Here is a 19894-nt window from a genome sequence, read left to right as displayed (position 1 = left end):
TTCGAGCCGACGCCAACAGACACGTACTACGTTTCTACGTGTCTCGAGCCTAAAAGCGGAAGTTACGCCAAAGAATCGCGAGGGAAGCGGCGGACCTGGAAGGGTACTGGCCGCTGGAGGAAAGGGGGTGGGCAGACGGCTTTGGAAGGCTCCGGAAGTGGTTGTGCAAGGGAGGGGTGGGAGAGGGGCTGGTCAGGCAGTTCATTCGGATGTTGCTGGTCGCCTCGCTAAGGCGCAGTTTCACTCTTTTCCGAGAGGCTGGCCCAGCCCTCCGCCTCGGCCAGAATGGACTTCAGGGAAATTCTCCTGATAGCTTCCAAAGCACAAGGTGTCAACAACGTGCCGGTAAGTACCAGCCGGGGCGCGACTGTAGGAGATCCTGGACTTCCAGTTCCGAATTGTGTGGCCCATGGAACTTCCAGGAATCCGTCTGTCGGCTCCGGGAGAGGAAAGACCTGGACGCCGTTTTTTTTGTTGGTTGGGTGGTGGTTTTGTTTTTTTCTCTTGGACATGTACTTCTGAGTACTGGGGGTGAAGACGGGCTTGAGATGCGAGGCGGGAGCCTTCTGACGAGCGGCTTGTTCAGGCGTTAACACCCTGCAACTTTGCGCTGGTGAGAAAGAGCCATGCCTGGCACATAGTGGAATCTAGCGCTAGTAGTTTCTAGCTTCGGCGTAAACTTCAACCCAGAGGTTGGGGAGTTCAGGAATTTTAGGGACTTGGCCTGATAGCTTTTGAGGCGATTTCCCGCCGATCTTTGGGTCAAACGTTTTGTGATTTCCCAAAAAAGTTCTTTGACTTGTGGCCCCACCCACTCAACCAACCAGGTGATTGAATTATCACCTCCCAAGGCGGGAGTTGAGTGGATTCCACGAAATCCTTGGCCAACAGAATGAGTGAAATAGTTTCAGCTTCCATTTATTTGTGGTCTTCCAGATTTGTCTTTGTTTCAAATCTAGGTCCCATTTACTCACTAACGTTTGCTAATTCGCTAATATTCGCAGAGCGGTGTAAGACTTTAAATGAGGTAGTGAGTGATAGTGCCTGCTTTGCGGGGGTGTAGCTGTTTTGCATGAGCTAATCATTTCTGTATCATCAGATGGTACCACAGCCCAGCTGTAAACCGATAGATTGCCTTGTGTTACCTGCAGTTTGAGCGATGAGGTGTAGAGCTCAAATGGCTCTCTTTTAAAGTCAATTCAACTGGACCTTATTGAGCTCTCACTATGCATTTCTTAGATTTTTGTATATTTGCAATATTTTTTTCCCTCCCCTGCGCTTTTCTTGTCTTTTGAGGCTGGCTCATTCTTTTTACTCTTTTGAAGATATTGATCTAAAAATAGTAAAATAACTGGTAAATAAAACTGATATTCATCAGCTTATTATATATATTCACATCCCATCCCAAATACTCCGAATGATCTTGAAGTTATGAAACCTTGAATGACAGAATTACTTTCTGCATCTGTAAATTTCCTAGACAAGTCGATATTGGATCTAGTAACATTCATATTTGCATAAATTAGGTCCATATCTCATTGTACATCTTACTCAATTTCAGTGGAGGTCAGAGATAGATAATACTAGCCCTGATGCCGAAGACTATTCTGTGGAAGAATCAGAACCAAGTTACTCATTTCTTATTCTAAAAACCAATGGTTGCTGAGAGAAAAGTACATATTTCTAGAGCAGAAGTTTTCAAACTATGTCTATATTTCAGAATATATATATTATCGATTTATCTATGATTGGAATAACAAAGATTGAAAGCAAAAAGGAAAATGGGTAAATTGGCGGTCATTTAAAATTTAATAGATGAACATAGGCATGTACTTCATGAAAGCATGCCTTTCCTTCCCACCCACCCCAAAAGCTAGTAAGCCTGGAAGTTTGATTTAGTTATCAGCATTATAACTCTTTATCTTTTTACTTCAGATGAAAGTAAGTCACAGAAGAAACTATTGAGGAATAGAGCAAGATTGTATTTCATTTAATCCATTATCTTGTTTTTACTCGATTCATCTAATTATTTTAAGTTATTGAATATTTGCTTTATCAGCTCAAAGTAAAGCCTTTTAGAGCACACTATCACTTGTGAAATCTAACACATATTGTACAGTGTAAGACTGTTACAAAGCAAGTATCCTTATAAACCACCATCCAAGTCAAGAAAAACATTTCTGCAAGTGCATGGACACACACACACACACACACACACCCTGCTTGACAAAAACTTTATTGATTGAATTATGGTCTGAGAACCACAGAGGCTTTGCAGTAATTGCAGATAACTCCATCCCTCTCTAGTGCTTGGTTCATATTTCTCTTTTAGCCATCTCTTCCCCCACCTTCCATTTGGATCCTATCGGAGCTGACTTTCGATTTCAGTCATCAAGTTCCTGTGTCACACCTTTGCTACAGAAAAGAAGTACACTAGCATTGATTGGACTAAAATCCAAGGGAGGCTAAAAGCTGAAACACCTGTACAGCCATTTGGAACTCTTTGCAGGGCTTTTATTTTTAAGATGTGTCTACTGTATCTGACTTGAAAAGCAATGAACAGTTCCCATTGAGACAGCTTTCTTTTACATTGTTTCTTTTTAAGAGAAATAGTTACCTTTATAATGTTTTAGTTAAAATAAAAGAAGGATTGCATCATGCCTAGAAATATTAAGCATGCTATCATTTCGCAGTGGAAAACTGAATACAAAAAAAACAGCTGATCAAGGTGATGTAACCAGTCACTGTTATTAGCTCTGTTTATTTTAAAGGAGGAAAGATATTTTTGGTAACCTTGCCTTTAATATTTTTCTCCCTGGGTTGCTCTAACAAAAACAAAGTGGTTGTCTTGTTTAGTAGAATAGAAGAGCTTAGAATCTGGATTCTTACAGGTTACAAGTAACTATAATTGATGGCTTGTAGTGCATGAGGCAAGTTAAATGGTCTTTCTCACAATCAGTCTGAAAATCATCCCAGACAAGATACTGTAGCTCTGGTGTGACCCTCAGATCAAAAAGTAAGGGGAAGCCTTCATATAAGGATATAAGGATTTGGGGAGCTATAGACCCTTGAGGGTAAGAATATAGGTACTTTATAGTAGTAACATTTCCTTTTTTTTAAATTGAAGTATAGTTGACTTACAATATTGCATTAGTTTCAGGTGACAATATAGTCATTTGATATTTTTATAGATTATACTCCATATAAAATTATTATAAAATACAAGCTATATTCCTTGTGCTGGTTATATTTCCTTTTTTATTTTTAAAAAGCTTAAAAATTTTTTTAAATTATTATTGGAGTATAGTTGATTTACAATGTTGTGTTAGTTTCTGGTGAACAGTAAAGTGAAGCAGTTATACATGTATCCACTCTTTTTTAGATTCTTTTCCCATATAGGTCATTACAGAGTATTGAACAGTTCCCTGTGCTATACACAGTCGTTATTATCTATTTTATTAGATAATAAAAGGTCCTTATTATCTTTTATATATAGTAGTGTGTCTATGTCAACCCCAATCTTCCGATTTATCCCTCCCCGCCCTTTCCTCTGGTAACCATAAATTTGTTTTCTACATCTGTGACTCTATTTCTGTTTTGTAAATAAGTTCATTTGTACCATTTTTTTTTAGAGTCCACGTATAAGCGATATCATATGATATTTGTCTTTCTCTGTCTGACTTCACTCAGTATGACAGTCTCTAGGTCCATCCATGTCACTGCAAATAGCATTGTTTTGTTCTTTTTTATGGCTCAGTAATATGCCACTGTATATATGTATCACATTTTTATCCACTCCTATGTCAGTGGACATTTAGGTTGCTTCCATGTCTTGGCTATTGTAAATAGTGCTGCAGTGAACATAGGGGTGCGTGTATCTTTTCGAATTATGGTTTTCTCCAGATATATGCCCAGGAGTGGGATTACTGGATCATATGGTCATTCTATACTTAGTTTTTTAAGGAACCTTCATGCTGTCCTCCATAATGGTTGTACCAATTTACATTCCCATCAACAGTGAAGGAGGGTTCCATTTTCTCCACACCCTCTCTAGCATTTATTGTTTGTAGATTTTTTGATGACCATTCGGTAGTTTTGATTTGCATTTCTCTAATAATTAGTGATGTTGAGCCTCTTTTCGTGTGCTTTTTGTCCATCTATACTTCCTTTTAAAGAATAGTATAGGCCAACAAAAAAGTTTCTGCAGGCAGTCACTTTGTAGCCCTTGATGATAGTTGATTATAACTGGATTATTTCCCACTCTTAGATCTGAAGATGACTTTTGTAGTGCCTGGGGCAGCTTTAGATTTCTAGCCTGGAGCAGTACTTCTGAACTGGTGTTTTAGGGAAGGGGTCTTTTAGAAACGACTGCCCCACAGAGATTCTTTCTCTTCCCCATCACTACCTAGACAATCTCTTTATGAATAATAAGGATGAGAGTGACAACAATTAACATTTATAGTGCTTCCTTTGTGCCAGGCACTGTTCTAGGCACTTTTTGTATATTAATTTAATCATCATAATAACTATATATGGAAGCTTGTTTTACAGATCAGGAAACTGAAGTCCAGGGAGATGAAGAAACGTTCCCAGAGTCACACAGCTAATAAGTGACAGGGTTAGTCATGGCAGAGCAGAGAATGTAGTCCAGGCAAACTGGCTTCAGAGATCTTGCTCTTAATCACCACCCTGTGTTGAATGAGGAGAGTCTTTTGGAAATAGGGGGGTGAGGAAGGTTGTCTTCTATAAAGCCTGAATCCATCTAGCTCCCTACCCCCAACTCCAGCCTAATATAGCCTTGGGCAGTAACCCTATTGTTTTTTTGATGACACTTCTCAGTGTACAGTAAAGTCTGATGGGAGAGAAATTTAAAGACCAAACTAACAGCATATGGAAACTGGAGGATAGAGGTATACAGCCTGTTTGGGAGAGCGCCAGCATAGTTAACAGAAATAGAGTCTGAGGTTGAGGGAAAGTTCAGTGGTGGACCTGTTTGGGGTAATGGCACGATCTAAGAGGCAGGTAGGAATTAGGGAATGGCATTTAAGAATGAGGTTCAAGCTAGAGATGAAAATGTTGGGATTAGGTTAGAAGTGAAGCATGTTGTAGTGGGAACACTTTTGCCCCTGAGTCAGGAGACCTAGACTCTAATTCAGACACTGCTACAAATTGTGTGAGTGATAGACAGTAAATACACAGTTGTCTTTTGGGGGCCATTTCTAACATGAGGTTGGACTAGAGGCTCTGAGGTATCTATTTGATACTATTAATACATCTTATATAATCTGGTATATTTTTTAAACACAATAATAGTAAAATTTACATTTGACCCCATAGCAGTCTCGAATAGCATGCTTTTTGGTGGTTTTATTTTCACCCTCTTAGCTACCCAGCTAAGCAAGCCTAATGCAAATCAGTGGTTTTCCAGGCCTGCATTCATTCCCTGAGTATGATGTTTTGAGAGGATTGTAGAAGTTGTGTAGTCATTATTAAAGTTAAGGATAAATTCTTTTTTTTTTTTGGCTGCGTTGGGTCTTTGTTGCTGCGCGCAGGCTTTCTCTAGTTGCAGCGGGTGGGGGCTACTCTTCATTGTGGTGCGCGGGGCTTCTCATTGCGGTGGCTTCTCTTGTTGTGAAGCACAGGCTGTAGACGCACGGGCTTCAGCAGTTGTGGCTCACGGGCTCAGTAGTTGTGACTCGTGGGCTGTAGGGCGCAGGCTCAGTAGTTGTCATGCATGGACTTAGTTGCTCCATGGCATGTGGGATGTTCCTGGACCAGGGCTTGAACCCATGTCCCCTGCATTGGCAGGCAGATTCTTTTCTTTTTTTTGCGGTACGCAGGCCTCTCACTGCTGTGGCCTCTCCCTTTGCGGAGCACAGGCTCCGGATGCGCAGGCTCAGCGGCCATGGCTCACAGGTCTAGCCACTCCGGGGCATGTGGGATCTTCCTGGACCGGGGCACGAACCCGCGTCCCCTGCGTCGGCAGGCGGACTCTCAACCACTGCGCCAACAGGGAAGTCCTGGATATATTCTTTGAATATTTCTAACTCCTATTTGTAACCAATGATAAACCTCTAATTTATATAAAACCATCAGGAAATTTATATTTTCTACAATTACAACAATATATTATCTCCTGAGTAAAGAACAGCTTTCAAGAAGGAATTGACTATTGATTCTAATATAACATATTTGGTGAACATATATTTCCAGACTGAAAGCTCCTTATTTTCTTAATCTGACCATGACAGTATAGTTTCAATGCAAGGAACACATGTGTTTAAAAGTGACTTAATATTTTCTAGGTCACTTGGCTTCAGAATTACAAATATTGGCAAAATCTCTGATACTGTATTTCTATGGCATGAGCTTCACTGTGGTGGATCATTCACTGGGGCCCAGCAGAATGAGTCGGCTTGCAGTATAATAAAATGGATACACTTAGGATAAAAGAAACTCTTGTCCAGCTGCTTTTCATGAAGCTCAAACAATGAAGCAGCCTGGTGCCTTGAGTCAGATACAGAATTGGTGGATGCATCTTGATGTGTTGCTGCTAGAGCTAAATGTGACCATCTGATGTGGGAGAAAGTGCAGACAGTTCTCCTGCCTTATTAAATGGAATATAATGTAATCCCAGCCTGAAGCTTTCTTTTCAACACATGGTTCTCTGCTGGGCACCTCTGTGGGGGAAGGAGACTGTCTAATAAAATATTCTGTTACAGCAAATCTTCTAATACCAGGGTCTGACTGCAACCCCTTTTTCAAAAGTCTAGCCAGCTCAATGTTAGGAACGTCTATAGTGATAGACCCAAGAGAAAGGAAATACACGTTCACAGAAAAACTTGTACACAGATGTTCACAGCAGCATTATTCATAATAGCCAAAAAGTGGAAACAATCTAAATATCCATTAACTGATGATTAGATATCCATACAATGAAAAATTATTCATCCATAAAAGCAACCAAGTACTGACTATGTTACAACATGAACCTTGAAAACATTATGCTAAGTGAAAGTAGTAAAATAGGAAAGACCACTGTAGCAGTCAGGCTTCTCCAGAAAAACAGAACCAGTAGGATATGTCTTAGGGAATTGGCTCATGTGGTTGTGGGGGCTGGCAAGTCTGGAATGTGTTGGGCAGGGTGGCGCTCAGGCTGGAGCTACTGCTGTCGGAAGTGGGGTGGTGAGGAAGGTTGTCGTCTGTAAAGCTCGAATCCATCTAGCTCCCTACTCCGGCTCTCCAACTCCAGCCTAATAAAGCCTTGGGTAGTAACCCTGTTGGTGTTTTGATGGCACTTGTAAGTGTTCAGTAAAGTCTGATGAGAGAGTTTCACATAGAAATTCTGGAGCAGATGAAGAAAAAAAAGTTTTTTTAATTGAAAAATCTTACTTACTTTGTATAATCAATTACCTACATAATCATTTACCTACGGCTTCTAAATTTTACCTTATTTTATGATGCATCTCAGTCACTATGTAATGGTACACTAGGTGCATGATTTCATTTATATGAAATGTCCAGAACTGGCAAATCCATAGAAACAGAAAGTAGATTAGGGGCTGCCAGGGGCATAGGTGAAGGGGGAATGGGGAATGATTGCTGAAGGGTAAGGGATTTCTTTTTCGGAAGGTGAAAATGTTCTGGAATCAGATAGTGGTGATGGTTGTACAACGCTATGAATATAGTCATACATATTAAATGGGTGGATTTTATCGTATGTGAATTAAATCTCATTAAAAATGTTAAAAAAGAAGATCATTATTATCTCTGGAGACCCAACCCTTTTTTTTCTCCCCAGATTTCTAGGTTTTGATCTAAACTTTGCCTAAGAGAATATTTTAATACTCTCCTGGTATCTGCTTTTGAGTGCATCAAGCTACAGAGGATGTAAGAAACTATTAATTATGACTCAGCCCGTGTCAGTAAATAAGATTAAGCCTCATCAAGTAGGACCTTGTCCTACTTAAATTGTTTCCCAGCAGGTCCGCGAAGTAAGACGTCGTATAGATTTATTGAATTCCTTCTCCATCATACGGACAGGACAAGGACAGCAAAAATGTTGGGTTAAATGTGAGGCCAGCTTAATAAGTATCCTTAAGGGATACATAGCAGTGTTTAAAAACAAAAGCTGAATTTGAAATTGGCATGTGAATTGATGAAAATAGGTGTATACTTTGAAAAAAGCTCAAAGTAGTCTTTGGGACTCTTTCCTGAGTGAATCCGAGTTCCTGAACCCCCTCCCTTGTTTCTTTATTGTGTTCTGCCTTTCTTGTGCTTATGTTTCCCAGTTGGTGTTTCCCAAAGTGCAGTACACGTAGCTTTGGCTGTACCATGATTTTAGGTGATACACAAATACGTTTTATTCTCATAGTTGCATTTTTTTAAGTTATATATTTTGATAGGATTTGGAAAAATATAACTAGCCTTTCAAGCCTGTCATTTTATGGGTATTATTGCTTGAGGTAAAGCTGTAGTAATAAGTCATGGTGTTTGATCTACATGTTTTCTTAAAATTAGTAAATAATAATACAAGTGCTATACTATAAAAGGGCAAAAATCATGAAGGTGATATGCGAATGATTGAAGCTTAGTAAACAAGGTATTAAACTGCCCCATTGACACTGTGGTTTTCTCATTCAGTGCTTGTATTCAGTCAAGAGTAGCTTTTCTGCTAGTCATATCCCATTACCTACCTCTTTAAGTCCCAGGTTAGGAAGAAAGATGTCTACCCTGAAATCAAATGAGGAAGTGCTCACTTGCTGCTGTCATACCTAGGTAACAAACCAATCCTATTTTAAATGATTAACACTAATGTGTATATTGGCATTTTGGGGTAGGGGGAGCCCTGTGTAAGCTTTGATTTGGCAGGTGAATCTCTGGGCTATATAGTTGGCAGGGACAGAAAAATCTTGAGCCTTGGCAACACAAATCCACCCTTCCTCTTCTCACATATCTACTTGATGGGATGGGGTAGAGTGAGTGTGTGCCTCTGCTTATGAGTCTATGTGTCTTATGCAACTTGAATCATCTTCATGGTAGCACTTCTGTTAAGAAAATGTGAGTTTCCTGTGGATAAGGCCTATGTTTGAGGTTCTTGTAAACTATGATAAATTTTATATATCTAGTTAGGTAAGCAATATTCTTTTTCTCCTGTCTTCCTTTCCCTTTCCTTTCTCCTTTACATATTGGGTCGCAATCCACTATGGAAAGGATTGCAACTAAATTTGCAAAGATATGGACTTCTTAAAGGATTTTATGACAGCCAAGGGGACTGGGAAAGGAATCTGGTTGTTCTCTTTTGGAATTTCTCTCTATGTGGGATGTGTCAGGTCTCAAGCATTGCTATCACGTAGGATTTTCAGGTTGGATTAGGGCCTGCTTTCTTGGCCAGCTGCTTTGTTGGTAGACTAACTTAGCTGGAACTTCCAGCCTGTTTCAGGATGCCTTCTATTTGGCAGCTGTGTAGTAAGCATGAGTCCTTTGGCTTTCCTCCAGGAATTTCATACACATTTTGGGAGTCACTTTTTTGGTTCCTAAGTAGCTCAATTTGTTCTCATAGGTTAGTGTTTCTTAACTAGCACAGCAGCAGGTTGAGTGGATTAGAATGTCATCTGCCTAAGACGAAAGAAGGAGGGCATTAAAAAATTCTTATTTCCTAGCCCATAAATTTAATTTGGAATGGTCCTAGAGATTAATCATCCTGGTCTGAGTTATTAGCTCTGTTTATCATACTTCTCTAACGATAAAATAAAAGGAAATATTTTTCCTTTTATAGTTTAAATTAACATTATTCTAGTTTTAGTCATTTCCCAATGCAGTTAGATAAAAATCAAAGCCCAGAGAAATACCATCTGTTCCAGGATAATGTTAGTGCTTTTTGGGTGACATGGAAACCTGTCTAAAAGGGTTTGTGTGGCAAATTAATATTTTTTAACGAACACAGAGCTGCACTTAAAGGTTACGGAGACTTGGGCCCTTCTTGCTGCTTAAATTTCTTTGAAATGCTTTTTGGCTATGGCTGGCCACCAGCTTTGCCCATGGTCAAAGTAGAAGCTCATTATTTCATGTTGAAAGCAAAGTAACCTATGAAGCAGCTATGAAAATCATCTGGAGTAGGGTACTCAGGAGGAAAACAGTTGTGATAGTAGTTTTTTCTGTTTGGAAAGTTCTGAAGAAGGCTAAGCTTTTAAATCAGAATTCTAAAGCACTCAATCTGTTTTAGTGGTGATTTTTTTCAGTTCCCCCAGTCCAGGTATCTTTTGGGGAAAATAGCCTGAAAATAGTGTTTCTCTCAATTGTTCATTTATGTATTATCGAGGATGTTTAAAGAAACTCTGCACCTAAAAATATTCATGTATAATCATATTCAGCCTGAAATTTTATAGCTAAGTTTTCATGTGGGTTATGTGATCTCTTAATTATTCAGAACAGATTTTTCAGTCAACATTTAAACCTCTCTATTGCTTCAAAGTTAATTGTGTATAACTTTTCCTCTGTTTTTATTTTTAGAAAAGATACAGTTTGGCAGTGGGGCCTCCCAAAAAAGACCCGAAAGTTAAGGGTGTCCAGTCGGCAGCTGTCCAGGCTTTTCTCAGAAGAAAAGAAGAAGAGCTCAGGAAAAAAGGTATGAATCTATAGCCTTATTCTCAATTTTAAAGTCTTCTGTCTTCACAACTAGCTTGTACCTAACCAGTGGATGTTTGTAATATCATAACAGGCTGATGGATTTGTTGTGTATGTGTCTGAGTCAGCTGTATTTATAGCATTACGTATATTCTTGTGTTGATCATTTGTATGGATGTTATCTTTTATTTCCTCTTAAATTAAAAGCTTTTTGGGTATAGTGACCATATCTTCTAATTGGCCATATTAGCTCTCCAGTAAGAAGTAAGAACTCCATTCTTTGACCTTGGTTCTTTTCCTGTTTGTTTGTTTGTTTGTTTGCTTTTTGGCTGTACCATATGACTTGCGGGATCTTAGCTTCCTGACCAGGGATTGAACCCAGGACCACGGCAGTGAAAGCACTGTGTCCTAACCATTGGACAACCAGGGAACTCCCCCTTGACCTTGGTTCTGAATCTGCTTCTACCTACTTTGTATTTTAATTTTAAAAAATATGTTATTAAGAGTGCTATCTAGCGACTTCCCTGGTCGCGCGGTGGTTGGGAGTCCGCCTGCCAATGCAGGGGACCCGGGTTCCAGCCCTGCTCCAGGAGGGTCCCACATGTCGTGGAGTGGCTAAGCCCGTGTGCCACAAGTGCTGAGGCCCGCGCGCCTGGAGCCCGTGCTCTGCAACAAGAGAAGCCACCGCAATGAGAAGCCTGTGCACAGCAGCGAAGAATGGCCCCCGCTCGCCGCAACTGGAGAGGGCCTGTGCACAGAAACGAAGACCCAACGCAGCCGAAAAGATTAAAAAAATAAACAAATAAGAGTGCTACCTAAAAGGTTAAAATAGGGACACTTTTGTAAAACGAGTAAACTCAAGCAGTAGGTTTACTTTATGCAAATGACAAGGAAACTAATTCAATAAGTTTAAGTATCCACTGATTCATAATTAATAACAACTGTTAAGTGGGTACGAATATTCTCTTAACTTGGTATATTTATTTGATATGAACTATTTTCTATATTTAAAGCTAAAAGCCAAGACTCTCCCTTGCTTAGTCATATAGAAAAACCCATATGTGACCCACTAATTATGTAAAGATGACTCAAATTGATACTTTAATGACTTCCTCATTTGATTCTTAGATGTCTTCGAACTTCTTCAAACTGTAACTTGAATGTTGCTTGGTTTTGGCCACCTACTGATTTCAGATAAACATACTGTTATCGAGACCCTGAAATAATATGTTGTTTTGCCTCTTTTAGCTTTGGAAGAGAAAAGGAGAAAAGAAGAACTAGTGAAAAAGCGAATTGAGCTAAAACATGACAAGAAAGCAAGAGCTATGGCCAAGAGGACAAAGGATAATTTCCATGGTTACAATGGGATTCCTGTTGAGGAGAAGTCAAAGAAGAGGCAGGCAATGCAAACCCACACTAGCCAGGGAACAGACCAAGAGTTTGAGATGGAGGAAGAGGATGAATTCTTAGAATACAATCAAGCAGAGTCAGAGCAAGAGTATGAGGAAGAGCAAGAACCTCCCAAAGTTGAGAGCAAGCCAAAGGTCCCCCTTAAAAGTGCCCCACCACTCATGAACTTCAATGATCTACTCAGGCTGGCCGAGAAAAAGCAGTACGAACCGGTGGAGATAAAGGTAGTGAAGAAGACAGAAGAGCGGCCTATGACTGCAGAAGAACTTAGGGAGCGAGAATTCCTTGAACAAAAGCGGAGGAAAAGGAAAGCTGAGACAGATGCAAGATTACCACCAACCAGAAAAGTACCCTCTCAGAAAGAAAGTGTGGGCACAAAACTTAGCAAAGGTTCCGGAGACACGCATCCTTCTTCCAAGGGTACTCCCCTTCCTTATGCTGAGAAGAAATCCAGACCCAGCACATCTAATGAGAAACACTTGCGTCTATCTTCATCCAAATCCATGCCAGGAGAAAGGACCAAAGTAGTATCTGGCAATTGCGCCCAACCCTTGCCTTGTGAGCGCCGTGACAGACCTGTTTTCAATGGGGCTGGAAAGCCCCACTCCAGCACCTGTTCACCAAGTATCCCAAAGACTTCTGCTAAAGGGACTCCAAAATCCGCTACTGAGCACAAAGCCAAAAAATCTCCTCATCCTAGCCGTTCCAGGCCTGGACCCATGGTCACCCCACACAATAAGGCCAAGAGTCCAGGTGTCAGGCAGCCAGGCAGCAGCTCCAGCTCGGCCCCTGGGAGGCCTAGCACAGGGACTGCTCAGTCCACAGTTAGTTCTGGCCCCGTGCCCAGGCGCCAGAATGGCAGCTCCAACTCAGGACCCGAGCGATCAGTCAGTGGGACCAGGAAGCCAACCAGTGACTTAAATCCCCCAGGACGGACAGTCAGTGGTACAAGTGGCCTTGGTCGACCTGCAGGCAGTTCAGGTTGCCCTGGGCGACCTACCAGTGGCTCCGGGCGGCCTGTGGGCAGCTCTGGTGGCCTTGGGCGGCCTATGGGCAGCTCTGGTGGCCCTGGGTGGCCTGTGGGCAGCTCTGGTGGCCCTGGGCGGCCTGTGGGCAGCTCTGGTGGCCCTGGGCGGCCTGTGAGTGGTCCACATGACATTCGACGACCAGTGAGTGGCTCAGGGGCCCCTAGGCGGTCAGTCAATGGCCCTGGTCAATCAGTAGTTCCAGCTGGACGAATTGTCAGCAGTTCAGGCCCTGGTAGACCAGTGAGCAGCTTTGGACCTGGGCGAACAGTTAGTACCTCAGGTCCCTCTCTGAAGCCCAAATGCACTGTTGTCTCAGAAACGATTTCTTCCAAGAATATAATCAGCCGATCCAGCAATGGACAGATGAATGGAATGAAGCCTGCCTTATCTGGCTACAGATCTGCCCAAGGTAAAATTTCCCCTCACCCTAAAAGTATTTATTTGTCACTAGGAAATTGGAAAGAATATTTTGTTTTATATAACCAAAGACCCTTTGAACTCTTCTATGTGCTTTCAAATGTATTCTTGTGTTGATAGAATCCTGATGTTTTGTATGTCCTATGCCAGAGAGTTCCTTTAGTAACCATGGCTTGGAAAAGTCTCTAGAAAGAGACTTATCTAGGGCCTTCTGTGTTTACTCCTGTAATGTCTCCAAGTGCAGTAAACTTAGCTATGGGGTTTGTAAGACAGGGTGAGTGTATATGCCTTTTGTGGTTCAATGAATGAGTTCATCTTTACCTCTTCATGAAGACTGTGGACACCTGTCTTCAAGGACTGGCGTGTATTTGTAAGCTTGAAGCCTTTTGTTGCATTATTTGTCCATTAAATATTTGTTAAGCACCCACTATGTGCCAGGAACTATTTTAGGTGGCCTTGTGTTTCTGCTCCTTACAGTGGCCCTAGCTACCAGTCCTGTAGGATTCTGCTGTCCCAAGGTATGGGATCATTGGTGGTACCTACTAACTGCTAGGTCAGAGTTTCTACATAGTATTAAGGATTTGTTGAAGCACTTGTTAGGCACCATGGAGAATATAAAAAGAAACAAAAGATGAGATTCCATAGTTTAAACTACCTAATTCAGTCAAAACATTGGTTCTTAACCAAAGACAGCTTTGGTCCCCAGTGAACATTTGGCAATGTCTGGAGACATTTTTGATTGACACAACTGGGGATGGGATGCTACTGGCATCTAGTAGATGGAGGCCAGGCTGATATTCTACACTGCACAGGACAGCTACCCGACAACCAAGAAATATCTGGCCCAAAGTGTCAGAGTGCTAAAGTTAGAGAAACTCCAAGCTAAGGAGACAAGCCATGCGTATTAAAAACAACTGTAGAACAACAAAGGGAGTGTCTGTAATCAAGGACTAGAAAGCAGTTGTTCCCAGATACTGGTCTATTGATCAGTGCCTGTCTTTTGCAGAATTTTTAATCAGTCTTTTGACAAAATGACAAAAATTAGGATGATGCAGTGAGTTTTTCCTTAAAGTCAGACTTGCTCAGTTTGAACAATTATCCATATCTGAGAATCTGTCATACTTCCTTGGACTTTTTAAAACTTCAATGGAATTATGGTGATAATAGATGGTAGATTGTTACCTTTGGCATCTTTTCTTGGCATGAGTAAAATTAGTGATCCTTTAGTGATTTGTAATTTTTTTAAAAGAAATTGTACTAGTCTTTTAAATCCAAAAGAGTAGGAACTACTAAGCTAGAAAATGTAACAGTTCTAGTAAGCCCTGGGATAGACAGGAATTCTATTCCTTGTGGGTACCATGAAGCAACAGGGATGATGTAGTAATGAGTTCATGCTGGGGGCCAGTTGGTGGCTCTGGTTGGTTGGTTGGTTGGTTTATGGCTGCGTTGGGTCTTCGTTGCTGTGTGTGGGCTTTCTCTAGTTGTGCTGAGCAGGGACTACTCTTAGTTGCAGCGTGCGGGCTTCTCATTGTGGTGGCTTCTCTTGTTGCTGAGCACAGGCTCTAGGTGCGCGGGCTTCAGTAGTTGTGGCTTGCAGGCTCTAGAGCACAGGTTCAGCAGTTGTGGCGCACTGCTTAGTTGCTCTGTGGCATGTGGGATCTTCCCAGACCAGGGCTTGAACCCGTGTCCCCTGCATTGGCAGGTGGATTCTTAACCACTGTGCCACCAGGGAAGACCCTGGCTCTGGTTTTTGAGGCTACCATCTTAATGAGTTCTTAAAATCTCAGCTTACATAGGACTTTGTTGGGACTACTAAGTTTTAATGATCTTATAAATAATGGCTTTTCTATTCTTAGGTCCTCAAAGGCTTCCCTTCCCTGGTAGTTACAAAAGGCAGCGAGAATATGAAGAGGAGGAAGATGATGATGAATATGACTCTGAAATGGAAGATTTTATTGAAGATGAAGGAGAACCTCAGGAAGAAATATCCAAGCACATTCGAGAAATCTTTGGCTATGACCGAAAAAAGTAAGGCTAAAGAAGATTTAGATATATATACTTTTTATTTTGAATAATCCCATGCTATGGGGAAAAAAAATAAACATTAATAGTAGAGGCATTGAATACAATTCTTAATTAGGAATCCTTGCATGATTGTTTAGATTTACTTTTTTGGCAATTAATATTTAAGAATTAATGCAGAATTATTTGTGTAGTTACTTGTATGAGGGCCAAAAAATATCCCTTTTTAACTGTTCTCCTTATAAGATATATATTTAATGAGAGTGAAGCAGCTTGGTGTAGTAGAGATGGATTGGCTTTGAAATCAGAAAGCCATCCACAGAGCTATGTTGAAAGCCAGTTTGATCTGACACCTGCTTTTCTTTGATGTAAAAAACTTTGCGGGCTTCCCTGGTGGCGCAGTGGTTGGGAGTCCGCCTGCCGATGCAGGGGACGCGGGTTCGTGCCCCGGTCCGGGAAGATCCCACATGCCGCGGAGCGGCTGGGCCCGTGAGCCATGGCCGCTGAGCCTGCGCGCCTGGAGCCTGTGCTCCGCAACGGGAGAGGCCACAACAGTGAGAGGCCCGCGTACCGCAAAAAAAAAAAAAAAAAAACTTTGCTACTCAAAAGTGTGGTCCCTGAACAGCAAGCAGTGTGGGACCAACAACATTGACGTCACCTGGGAACTTGTTAGAAATGCAGGCTTTCAGGCCCCACCTTAGATCTGAATCCAGATCCGCTTTATAAGGTTCCCAAGTGATTCACATGCACATTAAAGTTAGAGAAGCACTGATATAGAGCAAAGCTCGGGGTTTGAATGGAAGTTCCACAGCTTACTAGCTGGGTAAACTTGAGTAAGTTATTTTTTAAATGACATTTGGGAGGATTAAATGAGGTAGTATACAATTGACCTGTGAACAATATAGGGGTTAGGTAAAATCCATAAGTAACTTATAGTCAGCCCTCCGTATATATGGTTCCTCTGTGTACCAGTTCCTCCCTATCTGTGGTACCACGTGTAGATTCAACCAGTCATGGATTGTGTAGCACTGTAGTATGAAAAAAAATTCTCACGTAAGAGGACCCATGCAGTTCAAACCCATGTTGTTCAAGGGCCAACTGTCTAAGTAAATCTGTCAGCACTTGCCCTCTCCTTTGAAGTCATGGATATTAGAAATTAGAAGGCAATAGTAAGAAAAGGTCTTTTAAAAAAATTTAGCAGAAGAAAGAACTGGATTAAAAATCAGCTCTAAAAACCTAATCTTAGTAGTGTCATAAGCTAGCTATATGCTTTTGGTCTAGCTGTTATCTGCCTCAATCTCTGTTCTGAATCCATGAAACTCAAATGAGATTAATATATATATAATAATTTTCATATATATTGTGCTTTCATGATTTTAATATAAACTGTCATGTAAATAGAGGTGAGTTGAGCAAACGTTGTTGGATTGGTACTTTGATCAAAATTAGATTCAGGAATAGTTGCCTTCTGGAAATATTAAGGGGTCATTTAATTTATCTTTACTTTAGAATCTCCCCTTTACCCAACCTCTGCCCACCTCACTGTCTGCCAAACAAGGAGGAATAATCCTAAATGTATGTTTGATTTAGTTATAACGATGTTGATTTTAAAAACAGGAGGATGTAGTTCCTTTAGAAAATTGGGTTTTTCTTTTTTTTAACAACTTTGATTTTCTCTTATCAGATACAAAGATGAAAGCGATTATGCCTTACGTTACATGGAGAGTAGTTGGAAAGAGCAGCAGAAGGAAGAAGCAAAGAGGTAAGCACAGATGTAACACGTTTGTGCAGAAATGTCCTAAAAATTCTTTTCTGTTCCCTCCTTCAGTTGCATCATTGGGAGCAGGGGCTTTGGGCCATGCTGTTTGAATTCCAATCCTACTTACTTGCTGTGGGGCTTTAGACAAATTCCTTAGCCTTTTAAATCTGTTTTCCCATTTGTAAAATGAGAATATACTGTTTTCATTCATTGAGGTTTTGTGAGGATTAAGATAATGTGTACAAGTTGCCCAGTGCAGTGACTCACCCATGTAGGCACACAATAAATGCTAGAGGCCTCCCCTGATCCCATTGTAGCATGTTATTTTTCTTTCCGCATCCTTAATTCCCTTTCCACATAAGATACATCTCAGTCTTGCTAACCTGTACCACCGCTGGCCTCAAGGACCTGTTGAGGAATATGAAATTCCCTATGTCTGATTCCTGTTTGGCCACCTGATATCAAATAAATGATCATTTCTTGGATAGGGGTAACAAATGATTACTTTGTTTATAATGTTAACTTGGTGAAATAATTCACCTCATTCTCAACTCAGAATATTAAACCTCTTTCTCCCTCTTGCTGTCCCTCCTCTAACTAGATAAAATATCAAACTAAAGTGTTGGGAAGGGAAAAGAAAAGAATGTTATTTATTGAATAAATGTTTCTTGTTCTTTATTTTTTAAAGCTGATGAGATAGTTTATATTTATTACTGTAATGGGAATATTAAGGTGTTGAGGTTATATGTAAGGTCTTTTTTCCACTATAACTTGAGGCAGTGGCAGTGGCTCCTGGTAAAAAGTATTCCTGCTTAGTCTGTTTTCAGTGGTAAAGGCTTGAGGCATTTTGAGTGCATCAGCACATTCCATGTAAGCTCCCAGTTGAAATTTCATTTTTGCTTTTTTAAAGAGAGCAGTAATTTCATGTATATTGATAAATACCCCCTTTTTTCCCCTGACAGTTTAAGACTAGGTATGCAAGAAGATTTAGATGAAATGAGACGTGAAGAAGAAGAAATGAGACGTCGAAAGGCCAAGAAGCTGAAGAAGCATTAGCTGCTGCTTTTATTTATTTTTGTGAAATTCTGAAAACAGTCTGCTGCAAGGAAGTCCTGCCTTCAGACTGAAGAAGCCCCTTATTTTAGAATTCTACTTGGGTACTCAAGGAGAAGGAATGCATACTGTCATCTATCTGCAGGCTGTCGTTAGAGCATAAAGTATTTTCAGATACTTTCCAGGGTGAAATCTGTAATGCAGATGACATAACACCCAGTGAGTGCTCTTACGAAGCTAACTGTTCACAGGTGCCACCCTTGATCCTGATGAGCTATGCACTCTCATGTGGGGCCGCTCACAAGTCAGCCAATCTTACGTTATTCCTTTGCTACTCCAAAAGGAAAAAAAAAAAAGGATTGCTCCTTTACTTCCGTAATTCTGCTGATGTGTGAGTATGGCACTGCCTGGCTCCCAATCAAATTTATTTTGTCTTGATGAGGAAACTGGCCCTTCCATTAATGCTGCCAGCAATAAAGTGACCTGTCCTAACCTATATGTTTGGATTGAGAACTTGAAAATGTAGAGTAGCTGTTATAATTATATGGATGTCATTTCTGTGACTTTGCAGTAAAAAGTAGAATAAATTGTATTCTGCATTATTCATGGATTGGATGCTGAGCATTCTTATTCACTAATTTAGGTGATCAGGCAATTAACAAAAATGTTTCCAAGTTAAAATACAAGTTATGCCATTTTATATAAGAATATTCTTTTCCACGGTTTACTTTCAGATTTATTGTTACATTGGCTTTAGTGTAAAATAGACAAGGTCACTGTGCTGTTTGATTTTTATCTAAAAATTTCATTTTTATATTGAAAAAATACTTATTTTATTCAAACATTAGATTTGGACGAATAATAATAGTTTAAAAAATAAGGAAGTGACATGTGAGGCTCCCCTCCTCCCCGTTCCGCTCCCCCATTATAGAGATATTTTGGAATCCAAGGTGCCCTGGACCTTTGCATGTTAATGACTTTGTATTTTTATCTTAAATTCTTTAGTGATTAACGGTAAAAAACCAAAAACTAAATTTATGTGTATCAAGACCACCACCTTCTCTCTTTGCCCATATTGCACTTTTATTTCAAACTATGCACTGTGAAGAGATTTTTTTCCCAGGTGGAAAGGATGTTCCCTGTTACTGGTATTTACTAGGCTGTGGAACATCTTCATTCTCACCTTTCTTCAAGTCATTATCTATAGACTTGTTATATCTCTTAAGCCTCAAGTCCAAGCACTTCCAATCGGGCTGACCTAGGTTCTGGCTGGAGAGAAGCCAAGTCTCAAGTAAAGTCAGCAACAGAAAATGAGGTATGATGATGCCAGAGAGCATTTGTCCTTGACTCTGAGGGTTGGGAACAGTGGGACATAAGCTTGTAGAACAATTCTGTAATAAACATTGTGGCTATCTTAAGCCATTGAGTGGTGGGGATTAGGAAGTAGGTGAGGTTATCCTACAAGAATCCTTACTCTTCAACAGGTCTAAAAGTTGTTTTTGTATATTCTTTGTTATCCGTAAAGCTTTCTTTATTCTCAACTTTGGGTGTTATAGATTATCACTATTAGCCTTCCTTA

At 40.5% G+C, this 19894-nt stretch overlaps 1 protein-coding gene across 1 annotated transcript; it reads left to right on the top strand.

Moving 5' to 3' along the window:
• Positions 1-285: 285 nt before the first annotated feature.
• SPTY2D1 (SPT2 chromatin protein domain containing 1) lies at positions 286-18318 on the top strand. The gene is made up of 7 exons (XM_065882413.1): positions 286-345; positions 10513-10627; positions 11875-13048; positions 13124-13473; positions 15338-15509; positions 17188-17265; positions 18225-18318. The coding sequence occupies exons 1-7, from the start codon at positions 286-288 to the stop codon at positions 18316-18318; spliced, it is 2043 nt and encodes a 680-aa protein (XP_065738485.1).
• The last annotated feature ends 1576 nt before the right edge of the window (positions 18319-19894 follow it).

This window comes from Phocoena phocoena, chromosome 8 (genome assembly GCF_963924675.1).
Source record: "Phocoena phocoena chromosome 8, mPhoPho1.1, whole genome shotgun sequence".
Classification (NCBI taxonomy): Eukaryota; Metazoa; Chordata; class Mammalia; order Artiodactyla; family Phocoenidae; genus Phocoena; species Phocoena phocoena.
The sequence above is the reverse complement of the archived record's forward strand: the minus strand, read 5'-3'. Positions and strand labels throughout refer to the sequence as shown.

Bases quoted from the DNA above. Each gene is read 5' to 3' on its own strand.
- SPTY2D1 (XM_065882413.1), top strand. From the start codon at position 286: ATGGACTTCAGGGAAATTCTCCTGATAGCTTCCAAAGCACAAGGTGTC. The intron at 13,049-13,123 runs GCGGCCTGTGGG...GCCTGTGGGCAG, and splicing joins CGACCTACCAGTGGCTCCGG to CTCTGGTGGCCCTGGGCGGC. The intron at 13,474-15,337 runs GTAAAATTTCCC...TTCTATTCTTAG, and splicing joins TGGCTACAGATCTGCCCAAG to GTCCTCAAAGGCTTCCCTTC.